This window comes from Hyperoodon ampullatus, assembly GCF_949752795.1.
Source record: "Hyperoodon ampullatus genome assembly, chromosome: 4".
Lineage (NCBI taxonomy): Eukaryota > Metazoa > Chordata > Mammalia > Artiodactyla > Ziphiidae > Hyperoodon > Hyperoodon ampullatus.
This window is the reverse complement of record NC_136917.1, coordinates 138,348,549-138,369,788: the sequence shown is the minus strand read 5'-3', so window position 1 is coordinate 138,369,788 and position 21,240 is coordinate 138,348,549. Positions and strand designations below refer to the sequence as shown.

At 32.4% G+C, this 21,240-nt stretch overlaps 1 protein-coding gene across 1 annotated transcript in view; it reads right to left on the bottom strand.

Moving 5' to 3' along the window:
- The window catches only part of HCN1 (hyperpolarization activated cyclic nucleotide gated potassium channel 1), a gene marked incomplete at both ends in the record, with an annotated part of 391,133 nt that overhangs the window by 157,829 nt on the left and 212,064 nt on the right, over positions 1–21,240 (bottom strand). Inside the window, one exon of the mRNA XM_079702168.1 lies at positions 13,264–13,425. Within this exon, the coding sequence (XP_079558294.1) occupies positions 13,264–13,425 (162 nt within the window). The remainder of the gene's footprint in view (positions 1–13,263; positions 13,426–21,240) is intronic.

Below are 21,240 nucleotides of genomic sequence, written 5' to 3'. Positions count from 1 at the left end.
TAAAAGTATTGACAGTTAAGATTTTTAAATTTATTTAACATGGACAGTATCTCAATTATTGACATATATTGAAATTATAGTCACCAAAATCCTATGTATTTTTCATATCCTTGACTGAGCCATGTCTGATCCCTGTACTTGTCTTTTTCCTTTTTTTTTTTTTTTTTTGATTCTTATTATAAGACCTTATGTTTGGTCACATTAAAAAAAATCCATTCTATTAGATTCAGTTCATTTTCCTATATAACAATATCTTCTTAAATATGAATCTATAACATGGTATATTAACCATTTCTTTTTTGTTCTGTTGTTTTGTTGGCTGCATCTTTGGTGGATTTAACCAAATCATTGTTGATATGCTGAAAACACCTCAGATCACATTAATATGTTGAAAAGACGTCATATCTTGCAAGCATCCACTAAACATCTTCTATATTGACATCAATCTATTAATCTGCATTTTAGTGTGTGAGAGCAGAAAACATGCACTCAGCCACTTATTAACCCATCCAATTCTATTTTTGTTAGTCCAAATATTTCATAATAAGATGTCATGAAAAACCTTGCAGAAAGCCTTCTATAAACTGCATGTACCAGTCTAATGTTCATCTCAAAAAGGAAATAGTGGACTTGTATATGTCCTTAGCAAGGTTTTCAACAAATCTCTTTTTTTCATATCTTATATATAAAAGGATAAAAATGAGAAAAAGCCTGCTCTGTTTTGACTTGCTTTCATTAAATAAACACAACTTTTTCTCAGTGCTCACAAACAATTTATTTTATAATTTAGTGCAGAGTCTTGTTTGGAATTAACATCAAACGTATCAGATTGTAATTAGCAGCATCTTTCTTCATTCTCTTTTGGTCAATTCATGCATTATTTACATATACCATGGACAATCAGTGCTTTGCCCATTTTCATGGTTTATGAAAGAACCTATGCAATCAGTCCACCATTTCTCCTCCAAGATATAACCATTTTAAGGTGCAATCCAGCCCATGTGGAGTACCAAAGTATTGACTTGGAGTTCAATTTCCCTAGAGTTTATTTCTGTCTACTCAGTTTAAAATATTGATATTTCACTTCACAAAAGACATTATTAAACAAAATTGAAAGTATTCCACATTCTGTCATTTATTATCATTCCATGAATCCCAAGTGAAGGGGGTATCCATTTCCTGGTCTTTGCTCCAACTTTTATTAATGTCATTAATGTTTCTCTCATTCTAAATGCTATTTACAGCTATCATTATGGGTTCAGACCATTTTCTCTAGTATTTCCGTAGGTGGCAGGAAAATAAAAGCAAGGGTTTACTTTCAGATTTTGTTTTTTCCTTTTTTTGTTTTTGCCCAGGCTTATGCATTACAAATTTTTCTTTCCATGCCATTTAAAATTTCTAGGTATATGGTATATCTGCTCCTACTTCAAGCTCTCAAATCATTATTTTTTTTAATGGGAGGGTTATGCACAAATTTATAGACTAGAAAAATCAACTCTAGTTCACACACAACTACAACTATTAATAACTTATGTGTATTGAGCTGAGAAATGTAACAAGAACTGTTCTATATATTTGGCACATATAAGTTCCTTCATTTACTCCAAACTCTGTGAAGTAAATATAATCATCATCCCCACATTACAGATGAGAAAACCAAGGCATAAATAGGCTAAGTCTCTCATCCAAGGTCACACAGCTGGTAAGTATAAGAGAACCAGTAGATGAATCTAACCAATCTATTTCCAGAGCTCGACCATGCTTAGCCACTTTACAATAATACCACTTCTCATATTTCGCTCAAGATTATTTGAATGCTTCCTTTCTGATTATCACTTATCACTAACCAACAAATTCTTCAATTTTGTTTGAAATAGACACTCATCACTGCTGCTTGCTTTAGGAAATAATTTTGTCCATTAGGCAAGAATTTGTCAATATTCTGCTTTAAGGAGAGTAAGTGTGCAGTCTCCATCACCGATACCTATTCCCAGTGCTATGATGTGCCACAAACCCTCCCCCATTTAACTAGCTTAGAAACTTCTGTATGTCCTTTAAATAATATATCTTTATTAATGTTTTCTCTATACCTCTTTATTTCAATCTTCTCTAACATACTAGATTTCCTGTAAATGGGCACCTACTTGACACATGGTCTGCTCCAATTAGGTCAAATTCTTATTAAAGAAACCCATATTTCAATCACATATCTTAGCCCACCAAAGTTGATGTTACCATAGAATTTGTGTCATTATGCCCCTATCTACACATTAGAATATTGGAAATCCAAGGCCATGTGTTTTACTTATGGCTATCCTTCAAACTATTTCCTTTAGAAGGGTCTGGTAAGCTCTATATTAAGAAAGCAATGAAAAGGAAGGGAATTTCTATTTTACTGAATCATCTGGATGTATGATTTCTTCATTCAAGGTTTTCAACAAGGCTTCATTCATGCAATAATGGAAAATAGGGGCGAGTGCAAGTAAGGAGACTCCTGTCCTAGATGTAGTTCTATCACCAACTTTCTGTATGAACTTTGCCAGATCGTTTGAATGTCTCCTTTAGTCATAATATATTCATAACATTGGTTATTGTATGTAAAAGTATCTTTAAATGGTAAAGAAGCATTGTTAAGCTATGCCATTGCAATTAATCAGCTCTTCATTCATAACTGAATATAGACAATTTGCTGAGCATGGTTGTGAATGAATGTCACAAAACCAATAGATGCATAAAGAATCAAATAATAATAATACCTGATTGCATATACGAATTTTTTTTTTTTTTTTTTTGGCCACGCAGCACGCGGAATCTTAGTTACCCAACCAGGGATCAAACCCATGCCCCCTGCGGTGGAAGTGGGGAGTTCTAACAACTGGGCCACCAGGGAAGTCTCACATATACTAAATATTAGATACCTGGTAGAAGTTATAACTCTGTACTGTAATAGGTTATTATAAAAAAAGTTGGTAGAAATATACCCATGAACATATTGTTACTTACTAGATGAGAAATAAAAGATCTTAATGAGACTATAGCTCAGCAAAAGAAACCACCTATCTTAAACAATAGCTGGTGATGATAAAGATATGTTTTCTTTCCTTTGGAAGAAACACCTGGCTTCAAAGACATCTAGTGAAAATGGCCGATGACCTCAACGGTGGAAACAAAACCTAAAGGAGAAAAGAGGCTATCTATTTTTATTGCATTAACTATTTGGTTCCTGTCTTCTACTTCTGTCTTTTAGTTTTTATTCTTATGTAAAATAACGGGTTTATCTTCCCCTTTCTCTTTCAAATTTTGTGGTCATTTAATTCTTATAGAACACTAAATTTGTTCACACAATGCATTATGATACAAATTAAATGATAGAGAAATACATTAGGAGACATTAGAACATGTTCTCATAAATTTTCAGATATAAATGGTGTCCAGACTTATCGTTTATAAGGTTTCCGTGTTTATATATTTCATTGTATAAAAACTAATACATGGAATCTTTTTCATCATTTTCTAAAGAGCTATTTTTTAAAAAGTTCTGATCTTCTGGTTAAATAATAATGAAAACTTATAGACAAATTATAACATCAACGAGTGAAATGGAAAGTTACCCTAAGGAGAACGACTTGTATAATTGTTATAGAATAATACAAACTTTAATTTGATTTACTGATTACATGCCTATGCCAACTTTCTGTTTTTTTCTTCCTCCTGAAGAATTGATAACCTAGTTGAGAGCAGAATTACAAAAGTGCGAGACAGAATGTAATCATTTAATGGAGCATTAATGCTTTAGTTTTAGTTTGGGAGTAGTGGAGAGCTAGTAATGGGTACTGCCTGAAATGGTATCTTTCCCAATCATGTTATAATTTTATTTAACTAAATATTTTAAAAAATATGAATAAATAGCTTACCTTAGAACAAACAAATACATTTTTTAAAAAATGACCTAAAGGATGAAAACATAGTTTACTCCTAACTGAAATGGTCAAACTGAATAATGTCCTCATTTTAATACAACTGAAATTAAAGAGTTTGCTTTTTATACTGGAAGACCTTTCCAAACGTGCAGGAATCATGATCTTAGACTACCACGTTGACCACAAAGGCAAAGGCTAGCTCAAAATGTTCTGTGTATGTAAATCAATTGCTTTGGTGGATATTATAAATAGATATTACAATTAATATTTATTTCTATCATTAGAATACATTTAGAGAAAAATTTTGTTGGCTTTATGATATGCCCTGGAAGATGCTATTGGAGTATAGAGACTATATGGGGGTTCACTGTTATATATCTTTTTATAAATTACAAAGATGTGGTGGTGGTGAATTCTCAATTTTCCTGTGTGATTTTTTTCATCATTATCAAGCCTATACAATTAGAACAAATGGTTACAGTCCACAGATGAATGTGCTCACAACTCTAGGCATGGAGTATGAGTCAGCAGGTTGTACAGCAGAATCAGGTGCTAATTAACACTTGCTTAGGTAGAGCTATGTTTCTGAGGCACCTGGCTGGTAATACTAGAAGAGTATTTAAATGCTGGTCACACTGTACCCATCTCTATATTCTCAAAGCATAAAGAAGACCGGCCAATGATTCTAGTGCATATTCTTAATATCTTATTTCATAAATTGCCTATGCTCTTTGGCACATTGTAAATATATATATATAATAACTGAAATAAAATAAAGGTTCACAAGCCAAATTCAATTTTTCATAGGGATTACTCATTTCCAGAATATATTGTATCTTTAAAAACAACAAACTACTTCTCAGAAATAATAGAGTATATAATGGGACTATGAAAATGTTTATGCTAAGATTCAGAAAATGTTCCCACTGTTGTTTTCTTATATCCCACACTTATCACATGGCTTTCTTCATGCCATGTGATACCTAAGCAAATGAGAAATTCAGAATAAATGGAAAGCTAAAATTTCTTTTCTTTGACAGATTTTCAGTTTTATGAAAGTAGTAAAATGAGAAACCTTAAAAACGAACATACACATACAAAACGCAATGAGTTTTTCAAATATTTTCATATATATTCCAAGTTCTTCCACTGGTACAATCAATTTATAGTTGTTTTCTGTAAGCATGAATTGACAATTATAATGGAGGAAGGTCTTTGGGGTGCATGAAGTAAAATGCTATGGTAGGTTCAGCATTAATTCAGGGGAAAAAATTGATTTCATCATCAGTTCCCATACTGTCTGCTTCTGGCTTTATGTAAATCTAATAACAATTCTCTGGGTCAGACTATTCATTTGCAAAATGGGAATGAATGTGTTTTCCTTTTATTTAGAATAGACACGATAATGTGTTACATGTACCATTATATTACATCTGTGAAAGTCTCCACAATATTCATATATATTATATATATAATCTATATATATAATATATAGATGGAGATGGAGAGCAAAGTCTAGTAAATTAATCTTCCTGGAGAAAATATTGAACTGTAAGATATTTTGTTTCTTTTCCAATTTTAGTTGGTGTCACTTGTTAGATAAAGTAATGTCATGAATGGAGCTTGGTCTAGCCATTGGTTGCTTAAAATTTTAAAGCTCGTCTATATAAGAAAACTAATTTTAGAACTTATGGATTGGTCTTGTTATCACTGAAGCATCTTACTATAGTCATAGCTAATATATACTTTAAGTAATATCCTTTATCCTTCTCTGTTATGGAACTATAATTCATGTTAGAGGTTTTCTGAAATGTACATTTCATTTGAAAACAAAATGTCAGATTATGATTTATTTCCATATGTTGATTCCCCTAAAAGAGTACATGTCTGACAAGGAAGAAGACACCATGTGAATTGTTTCACATTTGTGAAGAGGTTGTGTTTGTATCTAATAGAGAAGAGTCACCAGGCTGGCTTTCCTAATAGGCAGAAACAGGACAGCAAAGGAGAATCACAGCACTCAGCAGTCTGCTGACCTACTTTGTTATTATAACTCATCAGAGCTATGAATGCACTTTTTTTCTCAGTAAAGCTACATAGTGACTTGTCAGCAAATTAATTACATCTTGTTAGGGTTTTAAAACATTCTGTTAAGGCAACAGATTCTACTTAGAAAAAGAAATCAGTAACATAATACTATAATTTGTAATGTATAGAATTCAAATCTGAAATACATTGCTAGACCTCAAGAGAGGAGAAATATATTTTTAATTAAGAGATATCTAGTTTCATGTCTTAATTATATTATCTCAGTTGTATTATTTCAATCAATCATTATCTAATTAGTTTATGGGCTTTGTAAAACAAAAAGTGAATCTATTTTAATTTTATCTTTATGCATTTGCTAGAATATCAATAGATAATAATATAGTCACCCTAAGTTTCAGTATTCTACTTGTATATGGGGAATTGAATATTAATAATATGTATTCCTTTTTTTTTCCCAAATCATTCACTTAAAACCAATAAACAGCTCTTTTTACTCTAGCCCCCCAGCGCACGTTTATTTTGACTATTACAGTTTTTGAGCTAAAAGTGACTGAAGAGTCTCAATCCCCACTCTTTGTCGAAGGTTCCTGATCGAAAACCAGTTGACAGTAATGGAAATAGAAGTCTCTTTATTTTGTGTCTCCACACCTCTTAAGTTATAACCCCTATAGTCTTTAATCTCAATCCACATAAGGCTGCCACTAGCACACTGTCATATGAGTTAAAAAAAAAAAAAGCACTCTCTGGGTGGCTAAATTAGGGAGGGGAAAATTGGTAGAATGGCCACATTTTCAAGTGTACCTGTCTTGACAAGCAGAAAGAGGGCAGTATTTCCTTAGCACTTGTCTCCTTGCTCTTTGGGCATTGCATACATTACAGAGGCCACAATTCAAATTAATATTAATGACTTTTTACATAATTTTGTATTCATTTAGATTAGAAAATCTAATTATCTAATCTCTGTATAGTTTTCAGCACCTAGGAAGAAGTACTATGAATGAAAGCTCTTTAGAATGTAAGCACTATGACAGCAGGGACTTTGTGTCATTCTCTACTGCTTGTTCAGTGCCTACAACAATGCCTGGCACAAAGCAGGTACTCAGTAAGATTGCTTAAATGAAAGAGTAAATAACATACCCTCATTTCCTAGCTGAAGTACAGTAAAGTTAATCGATTTGCCTAAAATCACAGAGGTTGCAGTGGTAGACACAATTCTGGAATGTGTCTCTATAAATTCAATTCTGCCAGTTTTTTTCCCTCTCTATTCTGCTGTCTAGGAGAGTCAAGATAAGCTATATTGTGTTGTGGTTTACACATTAAAAAACATGCCTCTGGAGAGGAAAAAGATAACTGGAGGACTGCATAGCAGCTCTTCACTGCTTAGACTTACAAGTAAAATATGACACTGTCACTCAGAGCCCACTGACCATCACTATCACAAGGCCCCATCCAACTGGAAGGGAGCTAGAAAATGTGCATAGTGTGTGGCCTCTTGGTTATTAGTAAGTGTCCCTGACACATTGTCTCAAATGAAAATAAAATTACACAGTAATCTAGATTTTTCAATCAAATCTCTTATTTTCTCCACATAGATTTTATTAATTTGACTCTTCCAGACATTTTATATCTTTTTTTCCTCTGATAGTCTTAGTTAGTATATTGTTCATACATCTTAACGTTTTGCTGAAAAATATTGTTATTTATATAGAAATGAAAGGCACGAGAAGCTCACTGATTTGGATTTCATGAATTTTGAGTACATTATATTGCCCACAAGTTGGTCAAGTGATTACATATCTTTAAAGAAATAATTTGATGTACAAAGTATTATAACACAAATTATCCAAGAAACAACATTTAAAATGCATAATAGAATAACTGCTTTACACAGAATTTTCAAATGCTCCTATTAATTACCCATTCTGTTATAAATAATTAATATTTATTTAGTAAAATGTGCAAGATTGGTACAGGACATGTGGGGTACTCAGATACTTATAAGGCACATTGCTTGCCCTCTAGAATGGCATCTCTCAAGATGAAATAGTGCATAGATTCTCTCAAATAACAAGAAAATAAAACATTATAAGGAATGATATTTGAGTTGGCTTAAATCATTTTGAGGATGATATTACTCAAATAAACACAACTATAAAACTAGATATAAATTTCTTATCCTTATAGCTCTTGTAAAGTTGAAACAGACATAAATTTACAAACAAAATATTAACAAAAATAAATTAATAAACACATCTCAATTTAAATTTATTGTGATGGATGATATTTCATTTTGTTTTGTTTTGTTTTGTTTGCTGAAACCAAATAGTTGTGTACAAGGTAAATATAGTGCTGATTATTATAGAACTAGTTTTTCTAGAGTATGTAGTTTAACACACAAATTATGTACTATGTAATGAATGACTTAGTTTTCAAACCTATTTCTCCATTTTGCCTATGGTGAAAAATTTGTACAACGTCTAATATCATGTAATTAAGCCTTCATTTGGTATAAACGGATCATGTATTTATTAAGCCTATATGCCAGAATTATTTTATATAGCACCTCATGGCACAATGCACTTCAACCACAAAGGTAAATCCAGATGCTGTATTTAGGTTGATACTAAATTCATAATATGCTTACACTGAAACATTTCGAACTATTGCCAACATGTATCCATATATTTACCAGATTGCTGGGAGAAACCCTGTAGACTCCCTGACAGTAAACCTGAAGATTTCAATTAGAGAAGCATTACTCTAGGAATGTATTATTTAGCTGCAAATCCTTCTTTATTCTGTAAAGTCATTCCCTAAATTATGTCAAGATTAATATGCAAGTTCAGATGCATTGTATTTTTTTATTTTCTTAGTTAGATTCTCAAATGAGTATTTTATAATATTTTATAATTTAAACCAAAAACCCATTGCCTCTGATCCCTTTAATTATCAACTGTTACAATTTTAGTGTGTGTGATACACCTAAAACATAGTTACAAAATATCATGGGAATGACAAGATTTTCAAAATTAATCTTATTAAACATTAATTATCTGGAAAATCCAAGATTTTCATTCAGAAGGAAATCTATAATTCAAACATTTCTTGAATGAAACAAAAGCAAATATTACAAATGCAGAGCAAGATTAATTCCTATTCAGGTTGCATTTTGCAAGTCAGTATCTCTTACCTCTTCAATTCAAGTAGCCCATCATGGTTAGTGATTGCCTTTTTTTAAAATTAATTTTTATTGAAGTATAGTTGCTTTACAATGTTGTGTTAGCTTCTACTGTACAGCAAAATGAATCAGTCATATATAAATGGAGTGACTGACTCTTTACAAAACAGCATGTAAGCAATTATTTTAGTGGAATTTATAAGGACTGGAAAGGAATTAGCTAAGAAGAATTGAGCTTACTTCTATGGAATAAAATGCAGATTAGAAATAGTTAATATAACAATAAATATATTGAACAAATTACCAGTTAGTGATATAGTATAGTTATGGCAATGCCTCTGAATTTCTCTTCTTAGGGCATATATGGATAACTAGCTAGTAATGTATAAGTATAGATAAGGATATAAATACAAATGTAAACATCATTAAGGAGGATTTATATATAGAGAGAGATAAGGGTATAGATATACATGCAAAAGTGTTTAGGAAAGATTTAAAATATATATATATGAAAATAAGAATATAGATATAAATGCAAAAATGGTTAAGGAGGATTCAAAATAGTTTTTAAAATATAAATCATTTAAGAGCATGATATGGAAAAGAAGGAAGGCATAAGGAATTCGCTGCACACTCTACCTAATCATTATATTAAATCATTTAGTACCAAGGTCAAATGTTAAAGCACAATTGTCAAGCCCATACCTCAAAATGACTAGCGTCAATCATGTCCTGCATCCACCCTGACCTGGCTTCCCAATTTTGGCCTTCCCAATATGATTTTGTTTTTCTACATCTATGTCTCATATCAGTCTTGCCACTTTTTAGTGTCAGAGCTCAAATGTTGATTTTCAAGTGACTTTTTACTATAATTGGTGTGCTGTGACTACAAGTTTCTTTTTTTGTAACTACTTTCTTAAACTGTTTTCTATAATCTGTGCAACATAAGGTATTCTAACATAGTTTAGAACAGAAATTATAGAGTCAGATAGATATGCATTCTAATCTTGATTCTATAATCTACTACATGTGTGACACTGAACAATTAGTTTAACCTCTAAAAATCTCAGTTTTCTGAACTGCAAAATGGAGGAGAATAGTGCATACCTCATTTTTCTGCTGTGAGGAGCAAATAAAATAGCCTTTCTCAAAGCACTGGTGTTTGTATACAGTAAGGGTGACATGTAAATATAGAGTGCTTTTTTCTTATATTGGATTTTCATTTCTCCTTTATAACCCTCTTTGTATGTAAATACACTTTTCTCTGTTTTGTTGTGATGGATGGAAGTTTTTTGAGAACTCAACAACTTTAGGATAGAAAATAGTATCTTCAAGGTCAAAAGATACTGTTGAGATTCTCTATTGATTAAAAATTGTCTTTTTCCACCGAGAGGGGTGGGATAGGGAGGGTGGGAGGGAGGGAGACGCAAGAGGGAAGAGGTATGGGAACATATGTATTTGTATAACTGATTCACTTTGTTATAAAGCAGAAACTAATACACGATTGTAAAGCAATTATACCCCAATAAAGATGTAAAAAAATTTTGTCTTTTTTATGGTTATTATCTCCTTCATATCAGTAATATTCACAACATAGAAGAATTTCTGGTCCTTATAGTTGAATGTAAGACTTAACTCTTTCCTACGCTCTACATTAGAGTTAGACATGGAAATAATATTAAATAAATGTGAAAGAAAATAGGAGCCCATTTCCTAAGTAAAACTGCAGCCAAAAAGAAAAAAACCCAAGAAGCAAACTGCAAATTCAGGAAAGGTATTTTGTTCAACATCAGAATATAGCAAAGGTTTGACTATGTTAGATTAAAAACAAACACAGACACAAATGGGCACATATAGAGGCATTTAAAGAAAAATGAGCAAGACGTTAAAATTTTTCTTCATTAAATGTGTTTACCACTACACATATTAACTAGTATATTTCCTAATATTATAATTATACAATTATATGCCATTTATGGATACCTAATAACAATTCCTTTACTCTTTCAATAATGACAATTGCTATTTTTTAAAAAGATACATAGAGAAAATTTAAAATAATAATTATTTGCAAACTTAAATATTAGTTGGTGCCAATGATGACTCATCTTTTGGCAGCGGTGTTAGTGTTTTTTATAACTATTCACTCAGTCAGCAGTGAGTTTATAAGAGCCGTTGTTTTTTCCTCATCCTCAAATATCTTAGTACTGTCTTTATGTTTGCTTCTTCAGTGATAAGAAAAGTGACAGATCTATAATCAATGAGACTACACAGATTTGAACAGTGAGTTGATCAAACTCCTTGGTTTGTTTTTCAGATACAGAAAGTTCCATATAGAACATTTCTCAAACTTTTGATGATAAGTGACTAGGTTACAACAAATTTTTATGTCTGGCACCGTTGTAGGCAGCAGAGATAAAGTATAGAACAAAATCCGGACAAATTCTTTGACTGAATGGCACTTATGTTCCGGTGTGGGGAACACAGAAAAATATAAATAACAAATAAGTGTGTGTGTGTGCATGCCCATGTACGTGTGTGTTGCTAAATTCTTTTAAGATAAAATATAAACCAATTGGGTAATATATTAGGGTGGTTAGGGAAGGCTTCTGTGAGGTGACATTTAAGCAGATATGAATGAAATGAAGGAGAGATCCAGGTGAATATTGGGCCTCAAAGAAAGGAGTGAAAGGAATAAAGAATGGAGGAAAGGAGGGAGGGAGGAAGGGAGAAAAATACGTAGATAAGAAGAGACAAAAGAGAAAAAAAGACATTCTTCTCAACATGTGCTATAAACCCCTCCTGCCTTCAAACACAAAGCCTGAGTTTCATTGGTTAGGAGACAAAAATGTATATTCTTAAGGTGTCTATGTCATTTTTACAATAACAATCTATGAAATTAACAATAGAACAGTCCAGAAAAGAAGAGGGTGTTCGATTTATGCCAAAGTTAAAATTCTGTGAAAGTCTCATAAAATTTACCACCTATAAAATGTGAAACATAAGGGAAGGCTATTCTGATGAACAGTTAACTTAAATAACGTTTTGTTAAATATAAGGTAATTAAAGTGTAATGCAAGAAGAAAATATGAGAACTTAAAGAGAGAACAAATATCTGTGAATATATATATTAAAAATATTCACGGGCTTCCCTGGTGGCGCAGTGGTTGAGAATCTGCCTGCCAATTCAGGGGACACGGGTTCGAGCCCTGGTCTGGGAGGATCCTACATGCCGTGGAGCAACTAGGTCCGTGAGCCACAACTACTGAGCCTGTGTGTCTGGAGCTTGTGCTCCGCAACAAGAGAGGCCGTGACAGTGAGAGGCCCACGCACCACAATGAAGAGTGGCCCCCGCTCACCGCAACTAGAGAAAGCCCTTGCACAGAAACGAAGACCCAACACAGCCAAAAATAAATAAATAAATAAATAAATAAATAATTTTTTAAAAATTTCACAATTGTTTCAATTCCTTTGTGAGTGTTGCACTATGTATATCAAAGTGAATGCTCTTAAAATTAAATGTGAATATAAGTACACTTAACTATAAATAAAATTTCTATTTCACAGACATTTTTATATTTACATGTCTTTTATGGTAAAAGTTTAAAGGCTATCTTTCCCATGATGTTTTCATTAGAAGGAAGTACTATCTGAAATATCACTGCATGTCATACATATCTCATTTGCATTTACACTGATGTAACTTGTCTGCATGTTTACAATGCCTAGAATTGCATGTCTTGAACACAGTAAATGCTAAAATCATGTTGAAAGAAAGAAGTTATTCTGAGCAGTAGGCATTTTTAAAAGAATGTTGTACAATACTATGACTATATGTGTGTGTATTTGTATGTGTATCTTTGAAATAAAATACGTCTCAATATACACAGAGTAAGATATCTAAAAATAGAGGCTGTAACATATACATCCCCCTGGAACATTTCATGTAAATAAACTTTAGCTGTAGAAACAGAAACATTTGATTTTATAACCATAGAAGCAAAATTAAGTTTTCTCTCACCACTTATGGGGCTAATTAGATCATTCTAACGTAAATGTTTAGAACTTTTTGGCAAAACATAGAAAACACAGTGTAAAATAATACGAATTACTTACAACCATCTCATTTAGAGACACCCAGCAATCTGGTGGAAAGTCCTGCAGCAGTGGTACCAGGAATTGAAGACAGCCGTCCCAGTGGCACAGGAGCAGCATCATGCCGATGAGGTTAAAAATTCTCACCACAGCGCTGGCGAGATCATATGTCATGTGGAAAATCTGTTGACCAAAATATAAAATCAATTCTTATAATCAAATTTTTAAAAGTCAAGAATACTACCAATGTCAGTAGACATTGACATTGTATAGTGCAAGTATCAATTTAATAAAAATACAGAAAGAACTTTTACAAATAGAAACAGGGATTGCATGTCTTTATCCTTACATTGAGGTCTGGCACTCTATGAGTATTAGAACCAACTGTGGGGTCTCCATGAGGAACAGAGGTGACATGAATACATTAAATCAATGAGTCATGTTTTAAAGAACATTGGTTTTGCCAGTAGTTTTTCACTTACTGTCCTTCCAAGCATTTTAGCAAAGGTGCTTTAAAAGAAGTTAGCAAATTTGACAAATGATGGGCACACGCTTCTCGGCTTCTCATTCCTTGTTAATAGATTTGTTGAAGAACCAAAAAAATAACCCAGGGACTGAAAACCATTAGCAAAACTAGTTTAATTGCAAAACATAAAGGAAGATTGACAATTAACTGCAGTTAACTTTATAGCTATATGAGTTAGAGCTACTTCTTTTATTGTGCAGATTGAACGTGAATAGTGGCTTTTGAGATAAAAGTTCTCTGAATGGTTAAAAAACAACCGTGCAGCACTTTTTAAAAATTAAAATTGTTATGTCCATTGTATTATCTGTATGTTACAGGTTTCCCTTTCCTGTGAAACTTTATTTGTATTTTCACAACATCCGTTATGATAGGTTAGATTATTTCAGAAAGCACAAAATATTATGACCAATGAACATTCTCCATCAGAATTTTACAAGTGGAAACTTACATACAACTTTATATTTATAACTTCTCATTCAGAACCTGAATCCTTTCTTTAGTAGCTCATGTGTTATATCACTCTTCCATTGCTAATACGGTTTCTGCTTATATTTCACCTAGTCTAGAATAACAAAACCCACTTGGGAGCTGATGTATAATTGTTAAAGGGCTACTGAGTTAATAAAATTAATAAATATGTATAAATACACAAAAAATGACACCTTGAGATACTTAGGATCATATTTTGTATAATTCACCAAAAGAATGGTCTATTTTTGAAGTAATGAGGACACCACGTATTGAGAAATTAACTGAGAAACAGGAAAAAACCTGCAAATTTAATACTTTGATTTATTTATTTGATTTATATCTTGGTAAGGAAACTTCTATAATTCTTAAGAAATGCATACTGAAGTGTGTAGAGGTAACATGACAGCACAGCTGGGTTTTGCTTTTATAAAATCAGCAAATCTATCTTTAATTAAATGTTTTTCACTTTGATATATTTCTATTAGCCATTAATTCTTTCTTTAAACAATCTTCCTTTTTGACACAGTAATTAGAGTGAGCAAAAAAAAAAAAATCCTTCTTTGTGGGAATGTACACACTGTTCTGAATTTTTTTTTAAGTAAGATTAGGATCCTGGATTTTAAAGTCAGCAGATCACGTATTTTGATATCAGACAGCTATATGAGTAGCAATTTATTTTAAAGCATTAAGAATTTTATTTCCTTTAAAATATTTTTATTTTATTTTATTTTTTGTGACTTTCAAGTCTTGTTTTTTTATTTTTTTTAATTTTTATTGGAGTATAGTTGATTTACAATGTTGTATTAAGTTTCAGTTTACAGCAAAGTCAATCAGTTATACATATTTTTAAATTTGGTTTTGTATTTGGCAAACCCAAAGAAAAGTCCTTTTGATGTTATTTCCTCTGGTATTTCATGGTCACTGAATTTAAAAATAAAATAGTACCAACATTTTTATCAATAACTTTTCATTAAAAGTAACACAGTAAAATACCATAAAAAGCTTTTTTACTACTAAAGTAGGGAAAGAAAATCACCATGGATTTCATGTTTTTGTTTAGTAATAGAATTCTATATTTATATCTAAGCATTTCCTGACAAAATGGACATATTGAACAATATGTCTTTTGGGTAAGTGTTACATAGTTGAGAAATAGGGTAAAACTGAAGAACATAAACTTCTGGATCAAATAAGAAACTAATCTCCTTTCAACCTTATTATCTAAAATAAACAATATCTGAAACTGTCTGCCAATTATCTGTAAACTATAAACATATGGGCAGCAACTGGCATTCAACTATAAGATTTTAGAATGAAGTTCGGGATGTTACAGAGAACTAGGGCCCATTCTCAGTATAGCTGACTTTTATGGATTTTCTACTTTCTTTATCAGGAGTTAGATTCTTTTTGTAAGGTCTTAAGTGATTATTTACTGAAATAATATAACATATTCTAACAGTTATTCACCAATTCCTTTAATAAAACCCTGTTATTTCTAAATTGTTTTCCAGAGAAACAGAACCACTATTTTCATAAAGGAAGTTAATGGGGTTATAAGGCCTTTCATAATATATTAGAAACACATTTTTTTGTTTTGCTTCCATGTGATTACTGAACTCCTATTGTACAGGATAATCCGTAGAATTAAGCCTAACCTCTACCCCATTTCTATTCCTAACTTCACAACGTTAATATACTATACTCATGCTAGATTTATATACTAACTCTACTGTATAGTGCTCACATAATTAATTTCATAAACGGTCTCCCTTTTTGGCCTTTAACATTATGTGTTCAAAAGTGATCTCACTTTTTGGAGCTATTCCAAAATCTAACATTGGAAAAGGCACAGCAAGTTGGCTATTTTGACACTGGTTAATATCAAAAGCTAATTACGAATAGTCAAATCCATGTAGCTCCATCCTGATTTATCTACCTGACAAAAGGACATCATAGTGTATATAGTATTACTTTTGATGCAAACATAAATGTGTGTAGTTGCTTGGGCCCGATTTGATTGTTTGTTGAGCTCTTATAATTAATACACCCTGGAAGGCATAAGCTTCACATGTGACCATTTGCTGAGATATTTATTTATTCATTCATTTATTTAATTTATTATTTTTTAATCGAGATAACATTGGTTTGTAACATTATATGTTTCATGCTTACAATATTATATTTCAATTTCTGTATACACTACAGCATGCTTACCACCAGAAATTTGGTTTCCATCCTTCACCATAAAGTCGATCCCCTTTACCCATTTTGCCCACCCCCTGCTGTTTCCCATCCGGTTACCACTACTCTGTTCTCTGTATCTAAGTGTTTGTTTTGTTTGATTTGGTTTCTTCATTTATTTTGTTTCTTTTTTATTTATTTTTTTATATTCCACATAGGAGTAAAATCATATGGCATTAATCTTGCTTCATCTGACCTATTTCACTTAGCATAATATCCTCAAGGTCCATCCATGTTGTTGCAAATGGTAAGATCCCAACATTTTTATAGCTGAGCAGTATTCCAGTGTATTTGTATACCACATCTTTTTTATCCATTCATCCATGGATGGTCACATAGGCTGTTTCCACGTCTTGGCTATTGTAAATAATACTGCTTGAATATAGAGGTGCATATATCTTTTCAAAATTAGTGTTCTTGTATTCTTTGGATAAATACCCAGAAATGGGATAGCTGAATCATATGGTAGATTATTAATGGCCCTGGTAAAACCTTGCTCATGGAAGATTTGGAATGAGAAGACTACTCCCTTATGGAGCACATACATCTGCAGATAGTCACACTAACCAAAAAAGGAAACATCTGGTCTACTTTCAGCAAGGCCATAACTTTTACTGTCTAAGGGTAGCTTGTAAGATAAGTCTCAGGGCAACTTTACTCAACTTCCTGATCAAGTGGCCAACATCATTGATTAATTAATTAATATTTTCAGCTTTTTTCCATCTATGAGGTAGAAATCCTAAAGTGATAAAATCCTATCTAAATCTATTAACTTAACGCTCCTGCATGTAAACCTGACAACTCAAAAACAGCACTGTAGATGACACTCAAATTGTTAAATGAATTGTAGTTATTAATTGTTAAATCAATTGTAAATTGTTAAGTAAATTATTAAATGAATGAATGAGACTGTTGCAGGGGGTTAACAATAACAGCAAAAGTAACATTTTATGGTCTTAAGAGTGGAAAGTTTTCGCTTTTGTGTTTTAAACCAAGGAATTAAAAAAAGAAAAACAACTTCATTATTTTCTACCTTCCAAGTAATCTGAACTTGAAACCTGATTTGAGTGCTCAGAGTCTGGGTAACAGAAAGACAGACCATTCTGACCCACCAGCAATATGTTTTAAGTGGTACTTACAAGAGTCAACAGAAAAAAAATAATTAAAATAAGTTTGAAAGGTAGCGCTTCAATTTTATTTTCACCAAAACTTGACTACAAAATATGTCAGTGGAAGACACTGTGCTTTACATTCGCCCAGCTCAGAACATTGTGTTCTTCATATGACTTCAAGGAGAGGAAAGAGCTGGTCACAGATATTCATTGAATTACTTTTATAATACTATAGTTCTAGAATTCTGCCCAGATGGAGTCTAATAACTCCAGATAGAATTGCTGGAAGAATTATCTGAGTAAGATAATTTGATTCCAAATCCCAAATCCTGCCCTAATATTTGCATATTTGTTCACCATAAGTATAATTTTTTGTGATATTCTCCCAGGAGCAATGTATAAACTATCCTGTTCTTAAAAGGTTGATCCCTAACTGTGTTATATGGAGATATCCATACATTAGCAGAGTGATTCCAAAGTGCTTCCACACTCATTGTTGATAAGCTGGATTCAGGGGTCTCTCAACCTAATAACCCACCTATGAAATCGGTGAGACTCAACCAATCCTTAACTATTTGGTTTACTATGTTTTACTTAACTAAAAAATGGTCAATTTAAGACTTTTCATGGAATATATTGATCTGTCCTTAGTCTTTGATTTCACAGATGGGAATCATTTATAGGTTAGGCTGCTTCTATGATCTCAGTATTGATTGAAGTCTTCAAATATGCTTTCAGAATTCTCATCGATGCAACATTAAGAAAATCAAATGGGTCAGAAATGGCTCTCTTGACACAGAACATTCTTATTTTTAAGGTATTAAAATAAGTTCAGGCTCTTTGGTTTATCTTTATGTATTTGTACCTGCATAACTTTATATATCTTTTAGATGGAGTATCTCTATGTCATGTTGACACAGAATACAAGAAAACAAACATTTAGCAACTCAGTCCATTTCATAGCTAACATATATCCAGAATTCAATATGTAGTAGTGTTAATCAATAGTAAAATAAATATTTTAAGAGTCCTTTTGCACCTTTTGCAATTCTTACCTTGAAGACTATCCAGATTATCCTGCCATGCTTTAGGTAAAGTGCAGAAGGTTTCATCTCATATATGAGAGAACAGTATTCTTCACAGTGGTCTCTTTGAACACTGATAATGACTGCACTCATTGGACTAATTTTATCAGTCCCTACTCTATCTAGGATCTCATTCAAATGGCCAGCCCTTAACCTTCAGAAAAGTCAACCAACTGGGCCTCTAATCTTTATCAGCCTGTGTCCATAGTCAAAATGCAGTTATCTACTCCTTAGCTTCCCCTACCTATTATCAGATCCTCTTGCTGTGGAGTGCTTCTTGGAGGGTCTCTTCTTTCCACTGTCCCTTCAAAACTCCTCCTACATTTTCGATTAATTCTCTTGTACCCTCAGCCTCATCATAAAATTCTTCCTCTCCTTCTCTGCTTTTCCTGAGACTTATGACTGCACCTTGCCCTCTTCCCAAAGATTCAGTTTTTCTCTGGTAACTTTCTCAAACAGAGTTGGTTCAATTCTTTCAAACTTCATAAGCCTTAGGTTTTGACGTCAATGCCCTCATTTTCTGAGGTCCCCTTTGCCAGTTTCAGACAATAATTTGTCTAGCTGTAACAGGAAAATTCCTTCTCTTCAGTGTCCATTCTATTTGGCTATTCCACCCATAACTTTCCCTCACTTCTGGCATCTTACAGCCTCTCAATCCCCACCCACCACACATCTCCATTTATTAAGGACTCTGTATTTTTCCACTGCCCTTTTCTGCAAAATGTCAACTTCTGAGTAATCAAAACAACCACTTTCTATACCTGAGGTAATGAAAATTACTGGATAGGAAACTGTAGATTGTGTATACTAATTTTTTAAAAAAACAGTAACTTATTTGAAGCCCTCAGCTCTGGTCTATGCATTTCTCTATTCTTAGTACCTATGATTTTCCCTCTTACCATCTATCCAATATTTTTTCCTCTCTTCTCATATCCCCAAAGACCATGACTATCCTGCTGAGTTTCAGCTTAAAATGTTACCTTTTCCAAAGGAAACACATTCTTATTTTTGAGTTCCTTCATCTCTGATTCCTCATGCTTTCCAGCAAACATATATCTGCAGATTTTCTTACTGGCTTTTCCCTAGTATCAAAAGATGATGTGTCTTTTGATATTAATCTGATCTTCTTTTCTACTCCAGGAAACTAAATAATTAGTTCAGAGCTCTTCAATCTGTGATGAAAACCAACTCTGTCTTTGTCAGTTGTGGACACTTTTGTAAAGTACAGTAAAAATGAATTAATATAAAAATAAAATTTTAAAAACCAAGACACATGTAATACAAGCCTTCTGTTTATCCCTTATCCTCTGGGATATGGTGGCAATATCAAATTACTATAATTACTAGATTACGTTTTCCTTGGAACTGTTAACTTCTTCTACACTAGTTTTACTCTGTATATTTAGAAACAATGAAATTTCTCATTTCCTCCAAAGTGTTTTAAATTGAAAAAGAATCTTCACTTCCTAGGTACTTTCCTAATTTTTTTTCCTTTATATTCTTCTCAGTTTAGCTTCTCAAAAAAACTCTCCTCACTGGAACTTTGAGACAGAAAGAGAACAGGCCTTTCCTAGTGGGTAAAGTGGTTTTCTTTTCACAGTTGTATGTGCAAATTACCACGAGCTACAAAATCTGACTTCCTGAAGGACGTATGTGTCATAGCTACCCTGTATTTCTTTCATTCTCCCTCCTCCCCACGTATTAGGGGAATGTAGAGATATTTAAGGCTGACTTCATTTCCTGAAATGTGGGAATGAAACATTAAAAAAAATGTTCATCTATTTGAGCATTCTTTTTGAAGTGGCACAGATATTACATCATTGGAACTATAGAGAAGGCTATGTTTTATCACATAACTCTGCAGTAAATTAAACAGTACTTAGGTCATAACAACCACATACTTACAGAAGTGTAGTTATGGAATAGAATATACTAGTTAGCAATCATTATTGTCAAAGGTATATAGCTAAATATGCATGTGTTATTTTGATCATGCCCATATAGTTCTTTAACAAACATATATATATATATATATATAATAAAAAAGAAATAAATTTTAACTATTTTAGTTGAAAAAAAATGTCATGTTTCTTAACTATGATTTATCTTGACTATCACCTATACTTTAGGAATTTGTTTCATTACTTTGATACTGTAAAATATATCAGCCATTTCCAGCCATACATATTTTTACATAGGATTTTAATTCCTTATACTAAACATTTAGAAAAAGTATCTCTTCATGCAAAAATTTCTCTTTGTTAGCCTTACTAGACTGAGAAAAAGCAAAGATCACGAGTTATGAAGAAAACATAAGAAAAATGATAAAATAATATGGATTCTTTGAAGATTTTTGGTAGGAAATGATAGGAAACAGTTAGAGTGGAAACTATAAAAGTACAAACCTTGAAAAGTGGGAAGCACAATGTCTGGTGGTGCAGAGTTTTGCTCAGCAAATGTTTTTTCTCCCACAGAGGTTATTCATCTAGCGGTGAATTTGCATAAACGGGTCAATGTTAATGAGTACCTAACTGAGATGGAGCATTTCTACTAAGATCACTCA